This window comes from Fulvia fulva, chromosome 4 (assembly GCF_020509005.1).
Source record: "Fulvia fulva chromosome 4, complete sequence".
In the NCBI taxonomy this organism is placed as follows: Eukaryota; Fungi; Ascomycota; class Dothideomycetes; order Mycosphaerellales; family Mycosphaerellaceae; genus Fulvia; species Fulvia fulva.
Genome location: NC_063015.1, coordinates 1 through 19,480, shown reverse-complemented (window position 1 = coordinate 19,480; position 19,480 = coordinate 1). Strand labels below are relative to the sequence as shown.

The following is a 19,480-nucleotide window of genomic DNA, read 5'->3' as shown; positions in this document are numbered from 1 at the left end:
ATGCCAGTATCCAATGCCACAGGGTAAACCAGCCTCCCTTCAAACATGAATGAAGCTTCCTCCCAGTTGTACCCAGATAACAGAATCCCACGTATCCAGAATCGAATCGACTCACCAATCTTCCTCCAACAACGGCACAACGTCCGAGCCCGGGAAGTCCTCACCGCCAGATAGTAGCCACGCCTTGAACTCTTCTCTGCTCATCGCATCTAAATCGAACCCGTTCCTGGGTGACCGTAGTGGCTGGTAGCCTTCAAATCTGGGTCCTTCAGCTCGAAGACTTGCCTCGAACCGTTTCTCGCGCCTCAGTCTGGGTCGAGGGCTGGCTTTCTTTGGTGCAACGGGCACGTGGTCGAGGGTACGGTCTGTCGTCCGCGGTGGAGATGGCGTGGTATCGGCGACGATGGGAGTGTACTCGCGGAAACGTCCTGCACGCATCAGTGTGGAGCATGAGGCGGGAGTCTGAGCTGGAGCCGTGTTCGTGACGTGCATGCAGATGTATCGCTCAGGCTGCGCTGTCCAGCGTGATGCTGGAGCTGGCTCGAAGATGTCGGACTGGTCAAGTGCGGTGTTCTTGGCATACTGATGGAAAGTTGTGCCTGCGCCGTCTAAACCGGGTTCATAGTTTATCACAGTCGGCTGCGATTCAGGCTGTTGCTGAGGACTCGTCAGCAGCTTCTCGCAGTCTTCGTCTTGTGGTGCTTGGCGGGTTGAGCGAGATGAGAAGTGGGTACGGACCTTGCTAGCAGCCTTCTTCGCGCTGTATGAGATTCTCCGCAGGGCTGAAGGGGTCTTTTCGGGTGAAGGGGCTCGTACCTCTTGGATCGTACCTCGTTCTTGCTGTTCGCGAAGGCTTTCGGCTTTCTTAGCCTTGTAGGCTTGGTAGAGATAGTGGCCTACGAGAGCAAAGGTCATCTTGGTGGTTCTTTCGACTTTTGGCTTGGGTTGATTCGACGATGCTTGCTGGTCGTTGGTGAGGCGATCGTCGGCAATGGGAAATTGGTGGATGTGCAGTGTGAGGCTCTGTGGAATGAAGAGAATGGTGATTAGGTCGAACCTTTATGTAGAAGTGGAGTTTGCTATAATGTGTTGTCAGTCAAAGTGGAGGTTGACACGATAGTTGACAACAGCTTGATGGCTACGGTTAACGGCATTCATGTGTCATGCCAAGACTAACGTGCTGGACACCTTGAAGTGAATGAAGAGGCATGTCAGTTTAGTCAATGTCTTAGTAATCATCGGCATGATGACACGACAATATTGATCGACAGAGCGCTTGATGAAGAAGATTTGCGTAGAAGACGGATGGGAGTGCACATATTGCAGGGCGTTTGTGTACACTTCATGACGGTATGTACATGACCGCAAGCATCAGCTCAAAGGGCACAAGCTGAGTTGTGCTGTATTAAACTACCATCGCTCGAACTGCATAGGTGAAGATCAACAGATGTAAACTGCGCAAAGGTTTCTGGTGACTCTCGATTTGTATACTCGTACATACCCCAGCCAGATTCCCTGACAAAAGAAACTATCACTACACTGCACCCCCCTCCATCACCTCAGCAAATCCAAATCCTTACATCTCCGCGCCCGAGAAACCACATGGTCCACTCGCCTCCGACTCTTCCCCATCCCCATTGCGCCTCGCCGGCTCAGCACTCGAGTCATCATCAGTATGCAACATGAGCTGGAGCTGCACATACGTCCGGAGATCCTCGACGCCGAAGTGGTTCTCACAAATAGCAACAGCAGACCCCGCCCTCGAAGGCGGTGCAATGCGAAATGGCGACGAATCGAGAGAGCCTAGCGGTTCGTACCCGTAAGTCCCGCCGCGGACTTCTTGAAAAGCCGGTTGCGTCGAAAACGTGCAGTATGCTCAGCCTCAATCGCGATCTGAACAGACCCAAAACCCCCCAAAAAACAACCGCAGCGCTGGCCTTTTTACCCCCCCCCCCCTCACCATCCGGCAAGCGTTATTGTATCCTCACCCCATCCCAAGTGAAGTCCATTAATGAACCAATCCCCAAAGCCTTCCAGACGCCGAGAAATGCATTCAACCCAAGCACCCACAACCCACATCCGAAGCGTCGTGCGCCGCGTGAATCCGCGTTCCGCCGCTTTATCCTTCCACGCAAACAAAGGCTTTGTCCATCGACAGGGCAGGAAGCGTGAACGACGACGGCGACGAAGTCGTGGCCAGATGGCTTGACGGCGCGGTATACTAGATGTGACTACGCTGCAGTGGCAGTTGTCAGTCTGAAACTCCTCTACGCAAGGGCCCTGGCTGACGTGCTGTGTATATAGCTTGGTGCAGATGGTACGTCTGTTGAAGGAGCGCGGGAAAGGGGTATGTCGGATACAATTCTTTGGAAAAACATCAAGTCGGTAGCCGTCTTCTGGTCTCTTGCCCATGAGACATCCGCGCGGACTTGACGTTGAGGCTTGTCGCGATGGTGGTACGCCGCAGTCGGGATCCATGACATGCCGCTACCCTTGAACAAAGAAAAGAGGTGGCCAAGAAGCGAATGACTCTGCATACTGTCCCCTGCTTCTTCTATGCCAAGTCAAAAGAGCGACGTACTGGGGTATCGCTATCGACTCAAATCATATGCAAATTCTGAATCACCTTATTATCACTCTCAAACCAATACCGTCTCTTCACTCCGAGTCCCGCACCCGTACCGACCGTCCCCTTCGCCGTTCCAACAGACCTCTGCGCCTCAACGAGCTTGCCTTCCTCATCGAAACTACCGAAAGCCTTCGCAGCTCCCGTCAGCGCAGCAACATGATCCGGGGTGCCGTCCACCATCACCATCGCAATGGGATGTTGCCTTTGTGGCCCAGAAGGCGTCAACTGTGGCTGATCGAGTAAAGGTCTGATCAATCCTTCCCTATTCGCCTGCGAATCTGTGGCCGATGATGAAGTAGTGCTGACAACGACCACAAGCTGGAGTCTATCCGCACGTGGCGCGAAGGAGCGAATGTTGGCGAGCTTGTCGTTGAAACTGCAGCCTCCACGTTGGATGACCAAGATGTTGTAGTGCAGCGCAATACCCATAGGAAGGCGGTGCTCACAGAGAGTGTCAGCAAGGTAGAAGATCGTGTTGAGAGGCAGAGTACCATGGGCTGTAGCTGATGTGGTCTCGTCGTGTAGTACAGGTAGCGGTGCTGCGCCAATGCCGGTAGGCAGGATGGCGGGGATGAAGTGCCGGACGACCTTTGCCTTGCCACCAAGCTGGGCAATAGGGGTCGGTTCGACGTTCGAGCTCAGGCTGCTTATGAGTTCTTGGAGCTTGCCACGGATCTTGTCTCCGAAAGTGCCGTTCTCGGAAGGCCCAATGGCATAAGGGACCTGTCCGTCCTCGTCCTTTGCCAGTATCGGTACGTCGACTACAAGATCGACCATCTCGAGATCTTTCTTTCTGGTGAAGTGAGGATCAGTCGGGTTTATGCCCGAAAGTGCTCGATCCGACAGGACCACTCTCTCATCTTTGCCGAGAGCCAGACTGCCAACAGCGGATATTCTAAACTCGACGTCACCGCTACCGACATCAATAGTGATCTTGCCCCGTCCGGATGGTATGGCAAATATCTTGGGCTCCTGGACCAAATTGAGGCGCATATTGGAGAGCGAATTCACCAGTAGACCATCGGGAAGCTTATGCAGTGCGCCGAGAGGTATGTATCCGTTCTCTTCGCCAGGCGTGTTACCAAGGTTAGGAAATGTCAACGTGCTGCTGACAGAGCTGAGCATCGGTGAGCTGACCCCTGCGACTGGTCTGAGGTACTTTGGTAATGTCCGTGGGTAGTACGTATGGTTAGTAGGACTTCCAACGTCAGCCAAAGAGATGCCGGGGCTGTACTGCGAGGGCTTCATAAGTGCGGACGATATCACGGGCACGGGCACCATGTGTAGCCGAGTCAGAACTGCTGCATGGAAGAAGTCATCCCGCGCAACCACATTGCTCCCTGTCAACGGCAGAGGCGGCGGTGGAGCTGGACAGACGGAATTGTGAGAAGACCCGGGTGTTGCTTCCAGGTGTGTGATCTGTTGCTTGACGGGCGCATCAAAAGGTACTGTCTTGCGATATTGGTCCGGTATGATCAAAGGATGCCCTTCTGTCGAGAATACGACTGGGCGATCCAGCTTGTTCAAAGGGTGATTCTCGTTGAAAAGCAGATACAGGTATTTTGCTGTTTCACCCAGAAAGAAGCTCTCCATTCGGTCGCTCTGCTTCCCCTTCACCACATCAGCAAGAGTGGCCCAACCGCATTTGGTCCAGCATCGTTGCCGTATGTCCTGGAGAGCTGTCTCGCCGACATGAAGATAATACGGATCCTTGGTCGCCTGGTAGAGGTAGAAGGTGCTTTCGATAAACTCGGGCCTGCCTGCCCAATGTCTGAAGCTATCATCAATGTGGGCGTTCGCTGTGACCCATCTCTCGGGCAAGGCCTGATATCTGGTCCATAGCGCGCTCCACAGCAGATGGCTTTCGATAGCCTCTTCAAGCTCTCCCGCCAGGACCAGAAGTCCTGGATAGTACGCGGACAGGTTGTCGATCCAGTTATATCGAGAAGCTCCGCTGTAAAAGTCAACTTGGCCATAGAAGGGATAGCTCTCACTCCTTGCATCGCGATATACATGCCGTTTCACCGCCGCATGTGCTTCATCCCAGACTTGGAGGAAAACTTCTGGTGCTTCTGTTTTGTAGTTACTGGCGTGATATGGTAGATTCGAAAGCAGAATGGCGGATTTGATAGAGTACTCGAAGAATGAATCGATACCAGCACCAATGCCAGAGTTGATGGGCATGGTCCACTGGCCGTTTTCGGCGTCAATGCCATTTCCTAGAAGGCCGATGCTGGAGCGTCGGTTCCAAACGGCGAAGAAGGATTCTTTTGCAAGACGTTCGAATGTGCCATTGCCGGTCAAGCGACTCAAGGTAGAGAACTCGAGCACCAGACTCCCAGCACCTGCCGCGCAGTTCTCGGTGATTTCCCGTTGATCAACGGACTTGCCATCAGCGCGACACACGCCATGCTCAGCATCTTGATAGAAAGGTATGCCAGTCCGTAAGTTCACCCGAGGGTATGGAATTCCAGTCCTCGTGCCGAAGGCAGGCAAGAGTCTCGTGCCCAGATCGTGTGCGAGGTTCAGGAGTTGGCTGTTGTAGACAAAGCCGTTCTTCCACTTGATGCCTGGGTTCTTGCCTTGTTTGAACACTGGATTGTAGCCAGTGATGGGCAGCTCTCCGATAGCGAAGAGATGTGCCGAGAGGAGACCACCGACTCCACGTATGGTCGTCTCGAAGACCTGCACTTTGCTGTCCAGCTCGAAAGCACATGCTCTCGTGCCACACGGCGTCTTCGGCGTGCCATCGCCGTAAAGCTCAACAATGCTCTTGATGCCGTCCTGGAAGTCGCGCAAGGGATCGCGCTTGTCGTGTGTGTCTCGTGCTCCGGAGGCAAGAATAGCGAGGGTTGACAATGAGTCGATTAACGTGAGCGTGTAGTTGCCCAAGACGTCGTTCAGGCCGATATCTGCCGGATGCGTGCGATTGCGTGTTTGCGGTGTGCAGGAGATGGGCTTGAGTTCGTCCTCCGGAAAGGCATGCGACATGTAATTGTCGTATCCATGGTAAAATAAGTCTTGCGTGTCTTGACGCAGGGTAGTGATCTGGTCATCGGTCATGCATGCTCCTCCTGTCACCCACAGGGCGACGAGCGCTAGCACGAGCATCGGCCATATTGTTGCTGGAGCTGTTCTCGTAGCCAAAGGTCCCGGCCGGGCGATCAGGTGCATCGACGAACCGTGACGTGTCGCATGAGGAGATGCTGGGGTGGTGATCGGGTTTGCGGAGATATGCGAAACATGTATGCCGATGCCGTCGTGGAGCGAGATGAGCACGCGACCGAGTGGCTGAGTCAAGAGATGCTGGTGAGAGAAGCAGGAAACATCGATCATGCCACATGTCCCTCGCGCGAATGCCGAGTGCGTCCTCGCCGTCGCTGGCCTCGGCCGCGGGAAAGAGCCAAGCACGTGACGTAGCCAAAAGATCCACCCTTCTCGAACAGGTCATCCAGGCCATTGCACTGCAGCAGCCCTCTGGCCAGATCGTGCCGTCTTTTCGTGTTCTGATGATACCCTGTACGCCTTCATAGTTTCCTCCTGGACACTCCCTGCCCAGCCGACATGCTACCCAGAGCTGGTATGTTCATCTAGCTATGCAGAGCTTGGATGGCAATATCAATCTCATGGACCGCAGACTAACATCCCACAGCGCTGCGCATCTCGCGTGGTCCCCTCCTACTACGCTCCTACGCTACGAAACCCCCGCGCCCGCCTGCGCCATCATCATCGAGACCTGGCAAGCCACCCGCGCCGAGAGCATACCCCTCCGGACCAGCACGACAGACATCGCCAGGTACAGCTCTGCCAAAAGATCAGACATGGAAGCCAAAGGATAGCATACCGTTTGGAGGGCCAGCTGCGGCCACGCCGAGTGGAGCCGGTGCAGCAAAGGCCTCGAGTGGCGCAGAATCACCTGTAGAGGGGGCACGACCAACTGGCCCAGAGACTACACCGAGAGCATCGCCGCTGGAAGAACCTACACCCCCATCACAAGAGCCGATCGCGCAGAAGCTCGGAGCAGATGCGCCGGCACCCGGATCGCCAAGAGATGCGGCGCAAGAGAAGGAGGCCGCGGCAGAGCAGCAGCGACAGCCCCCGCAGCAAGAACAGCCCCCGCAGCACACTGGGCCATTGCCAGATCTGCGACAAGGCATTCCTTCGACATTCGACTTTGAGTTCGGCGCAGCCAAGCAAAAACAGGATGCAGCAGCAGAGCGGGAGTCACAGGACGACAAGCTGGATTTGACGGGCATTTCGCCGGAAGAGGGCCAGCGTCAGAAGGACCGGGAGGAGAGACAGCGTGATCGATCCGCGTACGAGACGTCAGTCGATCGACGGCGCGCACAGATGTCCAACTACCTCTATGCTTCGATAGTTCTGGCCGCTGTCTTTGGTGGTCTCTACCTCGCGCGACCCTTCTCACAATCAGAGGACATTCCATCTGGTCTCGAGCCCGGAGAGGCAGATGGCTGGGCACCTGGGAAGCTGTGGGCACGAGTCCGCGCACGCTTGGGCGACCAGACAGGATACTACACCGAGCCAGTCTTCCCTAAACTGCTGCCCGACGTTCCTGAATCACAGCGACCACCATACACACTTGTCCTGAGCTTGGAGGACCTCCTCATCCACACGACCTGGGACCGACAGAATGGCTACCGAACAGCGAAGCGACCGGGCATCGACTACTTCATCCGCTACCTCTCCCAATACTATGAACTCGTCCTCTTCACCTCCGTCCCACGAGCCATCGCCGATCCTGTCATCGCCAAACTCGACCCCTACCACTTCATTATGTGGCCTCTCGGCCGCGAAGCCACCAAATACGAAGGTGGCGAATACATCAAGGACCTCTCCTACCTCAACCGACCTCTTGAGAAGACCCTCATCATCGACACCCACGCACCTCACGTCAAGAACCAACCCGAAAACGCCATCGTGATCCCCAAATGGAGCGGCGACCCACAGGACCCACACGTAAAGGACCTCGTCGCCCTGATCCCGTTCCTCGAATACGTCGCAACAATGGGCACAACCGACGTCCGCACCGTAATGAAATCCTTCCAAGGCAAATCCATCCCCGAAGAATTCGCCCGTCGCGAAGCCGAAGCACGAAAACGATTTAATGAGCAACTCGCCGACGAGCGTCGCAGGAAACCAAGGTTCTCCCTCGGCTCCATCGCTGGCTCATTGGGTGTCAAGGGCGGTTCTGCGATGGGCGGCGGCATGGCTCTGGCCGACGGACAAAGCTTCGCGGAAGGTCTCGCGCAGGGGAAGATGTTGAGTGATCAGATCCGCGAGCAGGGACAGAGGCAGTATGAGCATTTGGAGAAGCAGATCCGGGAGAATGGAGAGCAGTGGTTGAAGGAGGAGGCGGAGGAGCAGAAGAGGTTGATGGAGGTGCAGATGAAGGAGATGAAGGGGAGTGCGTTGAGTTGGTTTGGTGGGAGTAAGTAGAGGGAGAATGGCCAGCGAGGTGGGTTGTGTGAAGTCTTCACTCTGTAAAGTTTGTGATGCATTTAGCGATGGGTTGGGGCAATGGCGGAGGTGTATGATATTGTGAGGCGTACTGCATGTGGTGAGGCTGTAGATACTGCTGGAGATGGCGGAGAGCAATGCGATCAAAGTCACCTGTAAGCGCCCAAGCGCCTCGACCCAACACCTCCGAGTCTGGTATAAAGGTATCGCTGAGCAGATTGTCGATCACTTCGCCGACCGGCTCCCAGAACCTTCGCTAATGCTCGTGCCGATTCCGCACAGCTGGCTGCCAGGCTAGGAAGCCGACATACATCCGCATGTTCTTGCTTGCCGACCTCTCAACTCATGCCCACACTCCATCCGCAGCTACATACAAACTTGGAAGACCACCTCACTGGACGTCGCGAAGACGTGCGAGCGCCGGCTGGGAACGTCTCATGCAGGCGCTCGATGCGAGGTCTGTCATAGCGATCTGTTGCCTTCGTCATCATCAGCACTGCGCCTGTCTACGTTACACAAGCGTCGAGTATGAGATAGCCGCCGCCGCCCCGCAGCTTCACCGGTCGAAATGTGGAGCCAGAGGTTGTCGTTACGCTGCAGCTATCTTGTACATGCCACTACCCCAGCGACGTCTTTCAGGATGGAATCTTATTCAATGGCAATATGTTGGAAAATGCATGAGTTTGCTGATGCCCAGCATGCCCCAAAATACGCCATTCTATCGGATCGCTGGGAGGCTGAGGAAATCTCATACGAGCGGTACGTCAAGCCAGCGAGGCGTCATGGTAGAGGCTTCGAGAACATCAGCCAGTTTCTGCGGGTTCGTCCGCCAATTCGACTTCAAAGCCCACTTCTTGGCGTTGGGAGACCAGTTGGTGCTGGGTCGATACCTGCTGCATCGACAAGAGGAGTAGCGCCGAGCTTTCTGAAAGCATCAACTCGATGGCCAAGTGGTACGAGAGAAGTCTGGTGTGTGTTGCGTACTTGGATGACGTTCCTGCATTCGATGATCGCGGGGATTGGCAACAAGCTGTAAAGAACACTGGGTGGTTCCGCAGGGGCTGGACTTTGCAGGAACTTTTGTTCCCATATGATGTCATCTTCTGCGACCGCGATTGGACTGTGCTGCCCAACTTGCGCAAGTGGAGTCCCATGATCTCTGAGATCACCAACATACCTATGCGGTGCTTGAAGCCTGTCTTCTCCCACCACGATTCTAGTGTAGCTTGCAAGATGAGCTGGGCACCTAGACGCAAGACTACCAGGGTCGAGGACGAAGCGTACTGCCTACTAGGGTTGTTCGACGTCAACATGCCTCTTCTATATGGCGAGGGCTGAACATCCTGAGCAGTTCGCGGGGTGTAGAAGTGTGGTATCTCACGAGCGCCGGCCAGGCAAGCTCTATCGTCTTACAGATCGCGGCCATGTGATTGAGCTTGATTGCCATTATCACGACAGTGTTTTCGGTCGACCAAAAGCTGTAATGCTTCCAATCAGCGACGACGGACATGGAAGAGGTGGCTGGTTCCGGTTCCGTAAGCTTCCTGTCCGCGACTTGAAGCGTCTCACAGCATACCTGGAACAAGAATGTGTTTACCTTGGTCGAGCGCCTCGGCAGACGTACTTGCTCTCAACCACGCGCAGTCGGATCCTCGCTCGACCCTGGAGTGTACCGGACGACCTTATCACTCTGAATGATGTCGAACAGCGGTGTATCTCACAGAATCCACCATCACAAATCGTCGAACAAGGCGAAGAATCCCTCGAGGAGCTACCCGTGGTCCGATCTTCTTGATCAGGCAAAACGGAACTTTACGAACAACCCTAGTGATACTCACCAAACGGCCCGTTTAACAGATGGAGGTTCCCAATGAGACCAGGACCTCGATGTGCCGTCGTTACAAAGCAACCGTTTCAGCTATGGAAGCTCCAGTACCAATATGCGTTGATGTCTGATACTTTCTAGATTGGGGGCGGTTCGGACTTCAACACGCAATGTCTTCAATACCGACAGCATATGCCGGTGACGGGGTGATACGTTTCCAAGCCAGACGACCAAGAGAGAAGACTGTCCTTGAATTTCACCCATGAGATCCACTTGAGATGCCCGCTCGGCATTATCGGATTGGTCGATGCAGACAGCATCGATCCATATGGTCCTGTTGGCCAGGTCCGGGTGGCCCTCCCACATCTCTCGACATAATCATCTCATTCCAAGCAGCAAATGAGCTGTGATGGGAGCTCGTAACCTCCAATGTATATGACGGAATCCTTTATCGGCGAACCCCAAGCATTAGAATGTGTCTGATAATCCAGTACCTTTCGGGCTGTGGCTCCAGCTCGAGATCTGTTGTCCCCATGCGTCTGCCCACTCTCGATACACTTCTTCATCGTAGCAATCGGACTCGTTCGTGGTGGTAGACCCAAGATCATGCAATGTCACGAGTCTAAATTCCGCCCTGAGCGGAACATCCAGGCTCTCCGCCGGCTCGATGTCAATCATCTGGATGTCTCTCGGTCCTGAAAGCGCAAATGCTGGATACAGGCCTTATTCGCTTATGGCATGGATATCTGGAGGAGTTGGACAGTAAAGTGTACACACCGGCGGATGTAAATCGTATAAATATGAAATCAGGTTTGCAGTCTGTGGTGCAGCATCAAGGAAACGTGTCTTCGTCCTCTGGTTCTATCCCGACGAAGATAACAAATCGACAGACGCGACCAGCGTTGAAAGGAGCTCAAGATCTTGAGTCGGTGGCGAAGCACAAGAGATACGGTATTCGCCCTAGTGGGATTCATCCGCGGTACAGCTCTCAATCGAGCTGGCGCAGCAAGCCAGCCGCTGCAGCTCATGGGCTGCATCGCAAAGCAATCAATCGGTCCAGTGGGAAATTGAGTGGGACACCAATAACCTCTCGTGCGAGCTGCGCCAATGCCAGCATGATATGTGCAGCCGTCGAACACTGGAAACTATCGCTTTGCCCGAAGGACGTTCGAACGATGCCCTCAAGTGCTCATTGCACAGAAAAGAGTATCCTCACCGAGGTGACGGTTTCGCCAATATTGTACCATGTAACGAGCGAGGTACGTATTGGACAGCATCCATATGCTTCATCATACCGTACGAAGCCGGACACGTGACCAGCTGCGCTGGGCGCAGTTGACGCTGGATATGCCTCGTGATCATGTCCACGCTGTCGCGCCTTCCTGGCCACGTGCCATAGCAGCTCTGTTGTCGAGAAGTCTCTTTTTCCACTGGGCCGCTCATACAACGACATACCCATCGAGTCCAACCGCAAGACTATGGCCTCACAGCACAACCCCCCACACGCCAGTGCGCAGACCAGCCCAGCAACATCCCTCCCGATGCAAAAGTCATCGGTGACTGCCGTACCGAAACCGGCAGGACTCAAAGAAGTCCTAAAGAAGACCAAGCAGCCCGCGAGCAGAAGACGGAAACTGCCATCCAACTTCCCGATCACAGAGACCACGCCTGAGGACCGAGCAACGTCCAGGAATGCCAACGTCATGGCAAGCCAGTCGACAATAACCACAGCGCAATCAGTACTATCAGACGAAGAGGCCGGTAGTTCGGTGGAAGACCTCATCGCATCTGCGCAGCAGTATATGGCAGCTCCGATCAACGAAGAAGCGCATGGATCGGTGCGACCTGGGGAGCAGCCAGCCCGTGCTGAGGGCAGCAAGAAGCGCAAAGCTTCGGCAAAGCTGTCCAAGGACGAAAGCGCCGCAAAGAAGCGTAAGCCCGCGACAAAGACCGCATCAGTCAAAAATGCATGTGCTTCGTCCTGCAGCAACGCCAAACTCCCAGTTTACCGCCCATACATCTCTGATGACGAAGACGACTCCGAGCCAGAACATCCGACCTTCACACATCGCTCCACGCGTCGGGATCCCGGCTCGCTCGGCAGGACTTTCACAGTCATAACCCGCGGCACTGCCTCACACAAGCACATCGAAGAGACCATCCCCCACACCTCAAAGGTCCGCGAGGAATGTTGCTGGCTATACCGGAAAGCCAAGGGGGCGGGCGGTGACCTCAAGTTGATGGAGCTGGACTCTGATGCGTTCCGGATCTGGTGGGAGGAGTGGCTGTATGCTGGGAAGGTTGTGTTTGATCTTGGCCCTGAGGTTGGCGAGGATGGGTTTGTATCTCCTTTGGCGGGGCATTGAGTGATGTGGATGCCGACGTGGTGGCAGATCCGGACATGATCCAGGTGACATACTCCAGTCTGTCCTCGAAACGTATGTTCTCGGCCAGCAGATGGAGTAACCTGAGTTCTGCTATGCGGTGATACTGCAAGCTTGTAAGATCAGTGACAAGAAGGGTCTGGTGTTTCGGAACGAGGTGATCAACCAGATGTATGCCTTAACTGACCCAGGCTGTGCCTTGCGTCGATGGATTGTGGATGAGTTCGTGTGGGAGCACGATGCTGATTCAGAGGATCCGCTCGACTTTGAGGAGTTCAAAGAGTTGAATCCGGAGTTCTTGCTGGATGTCGTTCGCGAGCAGGGCCGGCGCCTTGGTGGCGCAGTTGACGAGCGAGAGGTAAGTCTGGCATTCGAGCGATCTCAATACAAGATGCCAGATACTGATCGTGGCCCAGCTTCATCGCAAGCCCGCAGATGATCCAGAGAAGTACAAGCAGTAGCTTGGTCCAGGAACTGGGGGCTGATAGATCATGCTGTCCTCAGCTGATCAGGCTGTGGTGGCCCAGAGGTGGTTATGCAAGCTGCCTGGGGAACGACTGAAAGTGTAAGATCTCCGTGTGTGTTGGACTTCTTTCAGACAGCCATCTTCTCATCCTCTTTCTCTTGGCTTTCTCCGACAGTGTGTCTCTTCACAAACTCCACGTACCCCACTCTCCTTCCTCTCATCAAGCTGACCATGTCTTGTAACACTCCAAACGCCAATCCAGCTTTGGCGCCCATCTTCGCTGTCCTGGCGGCCGTAGGCAAAGGAAACCTATTCCAGGCGGAAAAGATCCCCGCAGTGCCCAGCCCAGCCAACATACTACTCAAACAGTCCCTATTCCCGGCAACTCTCGCCTCTTCTTTGCCATAACTCCCTTCCAGCAGATCATCGTTCACCACGTCGCCTGCAGTAGCCATCCTCATCCCACTCTTAAATTCTCCCTCTCTGAACACCCTCCTCCACATCCTCACACCTGCCGCTCGTCCTCGGTCCACTCCCTCCTCAAGCACAAAGTAACACCCTACCCATACAGCGTACTTTCCAGCCTGCTTGAACCCCTCAACGATCCCGCCGAGCATCATGTTGTAGTTCTTGGACTTGTGGTAGAGGTACCAGCCTGTCTGGGTGGAGGGAAGACGGTGGGCATTCTCAGCCTGGAAGCGCAAGCCACTGTCACTGCTGCCCTTCGCGATGCCGAGGAGGAAGCCGGTGAAGGAGCCGATTGTCGATGCGAGGGGTAGGCGAAGGCCAAGTGGTAGGGAGAGGCGGTCGGAGTGGGTGCGGAGGGAGCGTGAGCCGGCTGCTGCAACGGCTTGGGGTGAAGCCAGGCCAGCTGGAGTGACAGTAGGGGCGGTCATGATCGACGGGATCGCGTTATCGGAGTAGCAGCATTGTGTGTGAGTGGCACTTGTTTCGACATGTGATGTTGGATTGTGCAGGCGGGGAGGCTTCGGGGGTGGGGTCCAAGCTCAATGATCCCTGCATGAGATCTTTGGAAGCGTCGAAGTCCACGATGGCGACTTGCAATTCGACTTCTCTTCATCACTTTCACTCGTTCTCTTGGAGCATGTTGGCGTCGCGGGGTGGCGCTGTCGGCAAGAGTAGCAAGGATGCATATGTGTGTCTGAGCTGCAGACTCACGACACAGAAGAGACGACATGCTGGGAGCAAGGCACGATATGGCGAGGCGGCGGCGACGAGCAACGACGATGTCACTGGCGCAAAAGAGACGGAACTCGCAACACAGTCTGGTCAGCGACATGCGAGGCTTCAACACGAGCTGAAGAGAAGGCGGCCAGCAGCACGCGATGAGGAAGTACGAACAGAAGCTCCAACCTTACCATCGGGTGCTTCGACAACGAAAGAGCCAGACACAAACGGCCGGCTTCAGCAGAAAAGAGGCGCTCCAAAGACACAGCAGTGGATTGACGCTGCAGATAAAGCGTATTCTGCTCACACGAGGCGCATGAACACCGCCGCCCGCTATTTTGTCGAACATGCGCGAAAACAGCACGCGAACCTCGCGACCAGATCGAACAACGATTGGTGGCTCGCCCGCGAGTTCCTCAAGTATCCTCAATACTGCCTTGCCGACGCCAGCACAGAGGTGCTACTTTCCTCTATCGCCTCTAAAGTAGGGCGCTCCACCAATCTCAAGGGCGCGCTGCTCGGCGACAACGACTATGCCGACGATGAATCGCTAGGCGAGCTGGCGTTGAATGCGCTGGCCCCTAGCGACAACAATGGTACTGCCAAAGTAGTTGAAGTTTTCCTCCCGCGTCTCGGAGCCGATGACCTGCCTTGGGAGTCCGGAGGCCGATTGGACATCTGTACCATGATTGCAATGAACAAAATCTCGCGGCCTTTCAGCCGACAGATATCTCAGGCAAACAAAAAGCGCAACAGCGACCCCGCGCATCATTTCGTTGAGTATATGCGAAAGCGATGCGCTACGTTTAAACCTTACGGAAACAGAATCCCTTATTTGCTCAACGATGTGGGTTTATATCCTCAGTATCGTCTAGATGGGCTTAGCGACAGGTCTCTTCCTGCGTTGCACAAAGTGCAAGGCTATCTGGAGTCATTCTGGCAGTCAATCTCCCAAGACACAACGCCACCGGATGAGATTGACTCTCGCATGGTTGAAGTGTTGCGCAGTCTCAGCCTGGACGTACTGGGGCAAGATGACCATGCTTTCTGGTCACAGAGCCGGACCACCAGTATAGAATGGTGGGCACAGCAGTATTCGCGCTGGCGCTCACCGGAAAAGCTTCTGCCTGCGGTGCTTATGAGCCCGGGCAGGCTGATCTCGAAAGGCCCTCGCTTTGCCAAACACGAATCCATGAAATCTGGGCAGCATATGGATCATGGCGATCCTTTCCCTCCTCCTGCAGCCTCAAGATTTGTCGTAGTGAAAGACCCAAGGTCAACGGAGACACTGGACAGGACTATCGACGAACACCTCAACGAACCATACATGCCATCATCCCACGCAACAGATGACACCAACACTGAACCTTTTGAACTCCGGGATGCGACAACTGCTTCCCCGATGGAGATGCAACATTACACTCCTGCAGCCTTTGATATCCCCGATGACGAGTCAACGAGCACGCTCACTGCATTCGGCCAGCCGTCGAAGGTTGCGAGCAGGACGGTTTACTCCGAAGAAGGTCAGCCGGCGTCTAAGCATCTTGACGATGAAACCATGAATGCTCTGGCGGCACTCGAGGAAGCTGCGTCCGCGGCTGCGGTGCCCGCTAAGACCAACAGCCCATGGTCGCAACTAAGACAACAGGCCCGTAGAGCACCGACTGTCCCCACGTCCTCTACCCTTAGTGGCTTCGCTTGGCAAGGTTCTCATCTATCTACACAGCCGCCAAGCAACAGCGGGACAGGAGGAAACTCAACAAGACTGTACCACTCTTCCATGCGTACCTTCCAACAGTCGGCCATAGGAACACCTTCAGGCGAACAAGTTCGGCCGCAGACCCCACTCATACGTTTCACCACAGGTCCAGAATCTCACTTCAAGATACCTTCTGCTGACGAAGCTGAGAATCCAAATGGTATACGTACGCAGCTTCGGAAATGGCAAGAACTTCACGGCAATGAAGATAATACGCCTGAGGTTGTCGAGCAGGACGATCATGCCGACGTGGACGAACCTGTGAACAACCTGACACGCCTGCCTGACGATAGCGCATCGCGCCGACAGTCTCAACAGGACGAAGAGGAGAAAGAAAGTTTTGCGCGATTCATTGACGCTGGCAAGGAAGGCTACGACGGCAGTGGGGATGACAGTGGTCGCTTCCTCACAATGGGTGATTTGGTCGAGATTGAATATCTCAGCAGCGAGCGCGAAAGCATCCTGGCTGTGTACGTGCAATCCGTCCATTCTGGTCGGAAAGAGGCTCAGTTCTTCGACATGCAAGGTCGGTGGCGGCACTTACCCGAAAAAACCATCATGTACAGCATCCCCGGATGGATCAGCCCCGAGTCAGTCAAGCCGTTACTCGAGTATCTTCCGACGCCAGATGATACGCGTGATATGGATGCCTTGCTAGAGAGAGCCTATATCGAAGACTTATCGGTACCCAGAGAAGTGGCTGCTCCACTGGTGAAGCGTATGGTCGACTTCTATAACGAGAGCCAGGATATCTACCGCAAGAATGCTTCGACTTTGGACGACGCTCACAACATCCTAGCTCATGATACCGATCTTCGATATGGCTCGCTCGTCTCTGCCGCCACCACCCTGCTCCGCATACCGAGCGACAAGTTGCCGCTCACGGCGTTGTTTACGGTCCGCAAGGCGCTCACCCACGGAGGTTTTGCATTTAACATCGACCGTCGCTCTCATCGTCTAACAGGCTACATGCAGATACGCAGTAAGGAACAAGTCAAAATCGTCGAGAACGTGCGTGAATGGGTGCGACAATGGCAGGACGATCTTGCCCAAACAGCGGGCATGAATGAACGCCAACTCGACAGACGGCGCGTCGCCAAAGGTGCGCAGCACGTCTATGGTTTTCTCGAAAAGGCCAGAGCCATTGTTATGAAGAATCGCGAGACACGCCATCTGGCGCCTCACCGGCCTGAAGCTCAGCATACTACCAACAATATCGGCATCAGCAAGACTCGACTGCCAATCACGGAGACATCCGACTCCGTCAAGCTGCATCACGGGTCTGAATTCACCGCGGACGAGACCGAGATTATACGGTTTATGGAGTCGTGGGCATGCAATGCAATGTTTTTCGGCCTCCCTCGCATCGAAAGTCTGCCACCAATCCTGCTGCAAGCGACTGGACTGTACGATAAGCAGAGACTAGGAGTGGGCACTGGCTTCGTTTTCCTTCAAGAGCTAGGAACAATCATGCCATACGAGAACCGAATTCGCTTCGATCAGCACTTACTGTTGCCCAGTTCACAACACAGCAAGCCGCTCCAGAACCTGATGACCAGTCTGATATCTATGAGAGACAAGCACAATTTCAACGACTCAATGGCGGATCTGCGACACGACTGGAAGGATCTACCAGTGTACTGTATTGACGACGCCACCGCCCACGAGATTGACGACGGCATCTCGGTGGAGCCGGCAGGAAGAGGCGCAGATGGCAGAAAACAGCACTGGGTGCATGTTCACATCGCAAACCCGACTGCCTTCTTCTCTCGCAATCATCCCTTGGCGAAAATGGCAAGACACATGGGTGAGACTATCTACATGCCAGAACGAACATATATGATGTTACCACGCTGGGCAACTCAACGACATTTCTCGCTAGCCAAGAACCGACCAACCTTGACGTTTAGTGCGAAAATGGACGAAGACGGCAAGACTATTGAGCAGAAGATCACACCAGGGCTCATACGCAATGTCATATCACTTACAGGCAAGGAGGTCCAGGAGCTAGTATCAGAGAAGGATGTTGCAGAAAGCACACCAGAGATTGTGCTCACCGTTGGTGGCGACCCTCCTCCAAGCCGCGGCCGCAAAAGCAGCGTGTCTGATGTCACAGAGATCAACATCAACGATTTGCGACTTCTGCGAAACCTAGCTGCAAAGCGTGCCAACTTCAGGAAGAACAACGGTGGGCTGTTCTTCAACTCCTACAATCCAGACGTAAGTGTTTGGCAGTCTTGGAAGACGCCTGGTCTAGCGTGGGATCATCCGTATCGTAGAGGTTCACGCATAGTCGAGGGCGATCCTGTCATTCAGCTGCGCACTACCGGTTTTCGGAACTGGTTCACCCCTACCAGCCAGCCTGCTGAGATTCTGGTGCGAGAGTGCATGTTGCTCGCCTGCGAGATTGCGGCATCGTGGTGCTCAGAGAGAAAGATTCCCGTCATCCACCGAGGCACCGTCTCCGACCCCAGGAGTGTCGACACTCGTAATGCATGGAAAGAACAAATGCTACCCGCCATGCGAGAAGATGGCAGCTTTCCCATGCATCTCGGAGTCCAATACATCAAATCGATCGGTACTACAGTTCTCGCCACCGAACCCAAGCGCCATGTCTTCCTCGGTATGGATCATTACAGCAAAGTCACCTCTCCGCTACGACGTTACGGCGACATGATCCTCCACTGGCAAATCGAAGCCGCTCTCCGCCACGAAGCCGAGACCGGTGTATCCCTCGCTACCGCACCCGACGATAAGTATCAACCCGACCGCGGCTTCCTCCCCTTCAGCAAGCCCGTCCTTGAAACCGTCATGCTCGGCCTCCAACCCCGCGAATCCATCATCACCGCCGCCAAGACCAAAGCCGAACTCTTTTGGACGTGTATGCTCCTCTTCCGCAAGCACCACTTTGGTGAGGATGGGGGGTTGCCGTTCAAGACACTCAGGATGTTCATCCCAGGTGATGTCGGGCAGATGAGAATGAATGAGACTCCGGGGTTTTGTATTGAGTTGGCGACGAATTTGACGTTGTATGATCCGAGGAAGTATGGATTGCCGGAGCCGAGGCAAGGTGATGTGTGGGAGGTTGAGTTGGACTGTGTTGATGTCTATATCAGGGCGAGTTTTGCGAAGCCTTTGAGGTTGATTGGGAGAGAGGGGGCGGGGATTTTGTAGAGTATTGTGTAGTGATGTAGGGTGTAGGCGTAGATAAAGAAATAGTTTATGGCAATGCCTTCCTCATTCAACGTTTCAACTTCGCTGATCGATGGGAACTTTATCGAAGAATCCTCTCTGGCGGAGGTAGGACTATCGCCAATAATATGGTTCCGAGTGCTGCCAGGACAGGTAGACTTCTGCCTTAGACCATGGGTGGCATGATCCAGAAGCTCGGGACAAGATGATCGAGCGCATGATGAGACACTGGCAACTACGAAGCATAGCAACAAGTCCAGAGAGCACATTCAGCATACTGGAAAGTATGGTCGAGGAACGGACTGCAGCAGTATCGGTAACGACAGTCTGAGACTTTGGCGCCTTCCACCCCCTTTCCTTGATCCCTCGCCCGGATCTAACATATTTGTCAAATAATGGGTTTTAAAAGTTGAGGCCAATGCACAGCTTCTGGTAAACGCTGATCAAAATCACCATTGCTTTTCTGTCGATTAGGGTTAGGGTTAGGGTTAGGGTTAGGGTTAGGGTTAGGGTTAGGGTTAGGGTTAGGGTTAGGGTTAGGGTTAGGGTTAGGGTTAGG

The 19,480-nt window shown here is 54.4% G+C and overlaps 8 protein-coding genes across 8 annotated transcripts; 5 read left to right on the top strand and 3 right to left on the bottom strand.

Moving 5' to 3' along the window:
- Positions 1-111: 111 nt before the first annotated feature.
- Positions 112-915, bottom strand: CLAFUR5_03901 (uncharacterized protein; the record flags this gene model as incomplete). Its single annotated transcript, XM_047903049.1, has 1 exon — positions 112-915. The coding sequence occupies one exon, from the start codon at positions 913-915 to the stop codon at positions 112-114; it is 804 nt and encodes a 267-aa protein (XP_047761315.1).
- A 1,684-nt stretch (positions 916-2,599) lies between these two features.
- CLAFUR5_03900 (ER degradation-enhancing alpha-mannosidase-like protein 1) lies at positions 2,600-5,803 on the bottom strand (the record flags this gene model as incomplete). Its single annotated transcript, XM_047903048.1, has 1 exon — positions 2,600-5,803. The coding sequence occupies one exon, from the start codon at positions 5,801-5,803 to the stop codon at positions 2,600-2,602; it is 3,204 nt and encodes a 1,067-aa protein (XP_047761314.1).
- A 390-nt stretch (positions 5,804-6,193) lies between these two features.
- On the top strand, positions 6,194-8,086 carry CLAFUR5_03899 (Mitochondrial import inner membrane translocase subunit tim50; the record flags this gene model as incomplete). Its single annotated transcript, XM_047903047.1, has 2 exons — positions 6,194-6,209; positions 6,282-8,086. 2 exons carry the CDS (start codon positions 6,194-6,196, stop codon positions 8,084-8,086), a joined length of 1,821 nt encoding a protein of 606 aa, XP_047760520.1.
- Positions 8,087-9,049: 963 nt separating this feature from the next.
- Positions 9,050-9,445, top strand: CLAFUR5_03898 (Vegetative incompatibility protein HET-E-1; the record flags this gene model as incomplete). Its single annotated transcript, XM_047903046.1, has 1 exon — positions 9,050-9,445. One exon carries the CDS (start codon positions 9,050-9,052, stop codon positions 9,443-9,445), a length of 396 nt encoding a protein of 131 aa, XP_047760519.1.
- Positions 9,446-11,410: 1,965 nt separating this feature from the next.
- On the top strand, positions 11,411-12,298 carry CLAFUR5_03897 (uncharacterized protein; the record flags this gene model as incomplete). The annotated part of the gene is made up of 1 exon (XM_047903045.1): positions 11,411-12,298. One exon carries the CDS (start codon positions 11,411-11,413, stop codon positions 12,296-12,298), a length of 888 nt encoding a protein of 295 aa, XP_047761471.1.
- A 187-nt stretch (positions 12,299-12,485) lies between these two features.
- Positions 12,486-12,777, top strand: CLAFUR5_03896 (uncharacterized protein; the record flags this gene model as incomplete). The annotated part of the gene is made up of 2 exons (XM_047903044.1): positions 12,486-12,674; positions 12,733-12,777. The coding sequence occupies 2 exons, from the start codon at positions 12,486-12,488 to the stop codon at positions 12,775-12,777; spliced, it is 234 nt and encodes a 77-aa protein (XP_047761470.1).
- A 133-nt stretch (positions 12,778-12,910) lies between these two features.
- On the bottom strand, positions 12,911-13,678 carry CLAFUR5_03895 (uncharacterized protein; the record flags this gene model as incomplete). Its single annotated transcript, XM_047903043.1, has 1 exon — positions 12,911-13,678. One exon carries the CDS (start codon positions 13,676-13,678, stop codon positions 12,911-12,913), a length of 768 nt encoding a protein of 255 aa, XP_047761469.1.
- A 209-nt stretch (positions 13,679-13,887) lies between these two features.
- CLAFUR5_03894 (Mitochondrial protein cyt-4) lies at positions 13,888-18,903 on the top strand (the record flags this gene model as incomplete). Its single annotated transcript, XM_047903042.1, has 1 exon — positions 13,888-18,903. The coding sequence occupies one exon, from the start codon at positions 13,888-13,890 to the stop codon at positions 18,901-18,903; it is 5,016 nt and encodes a 1,671-aa protein (XP_047761468.1).
- Between the last annotated feature and the right edge of the window lie 577 nt (positions 18,904-19,480).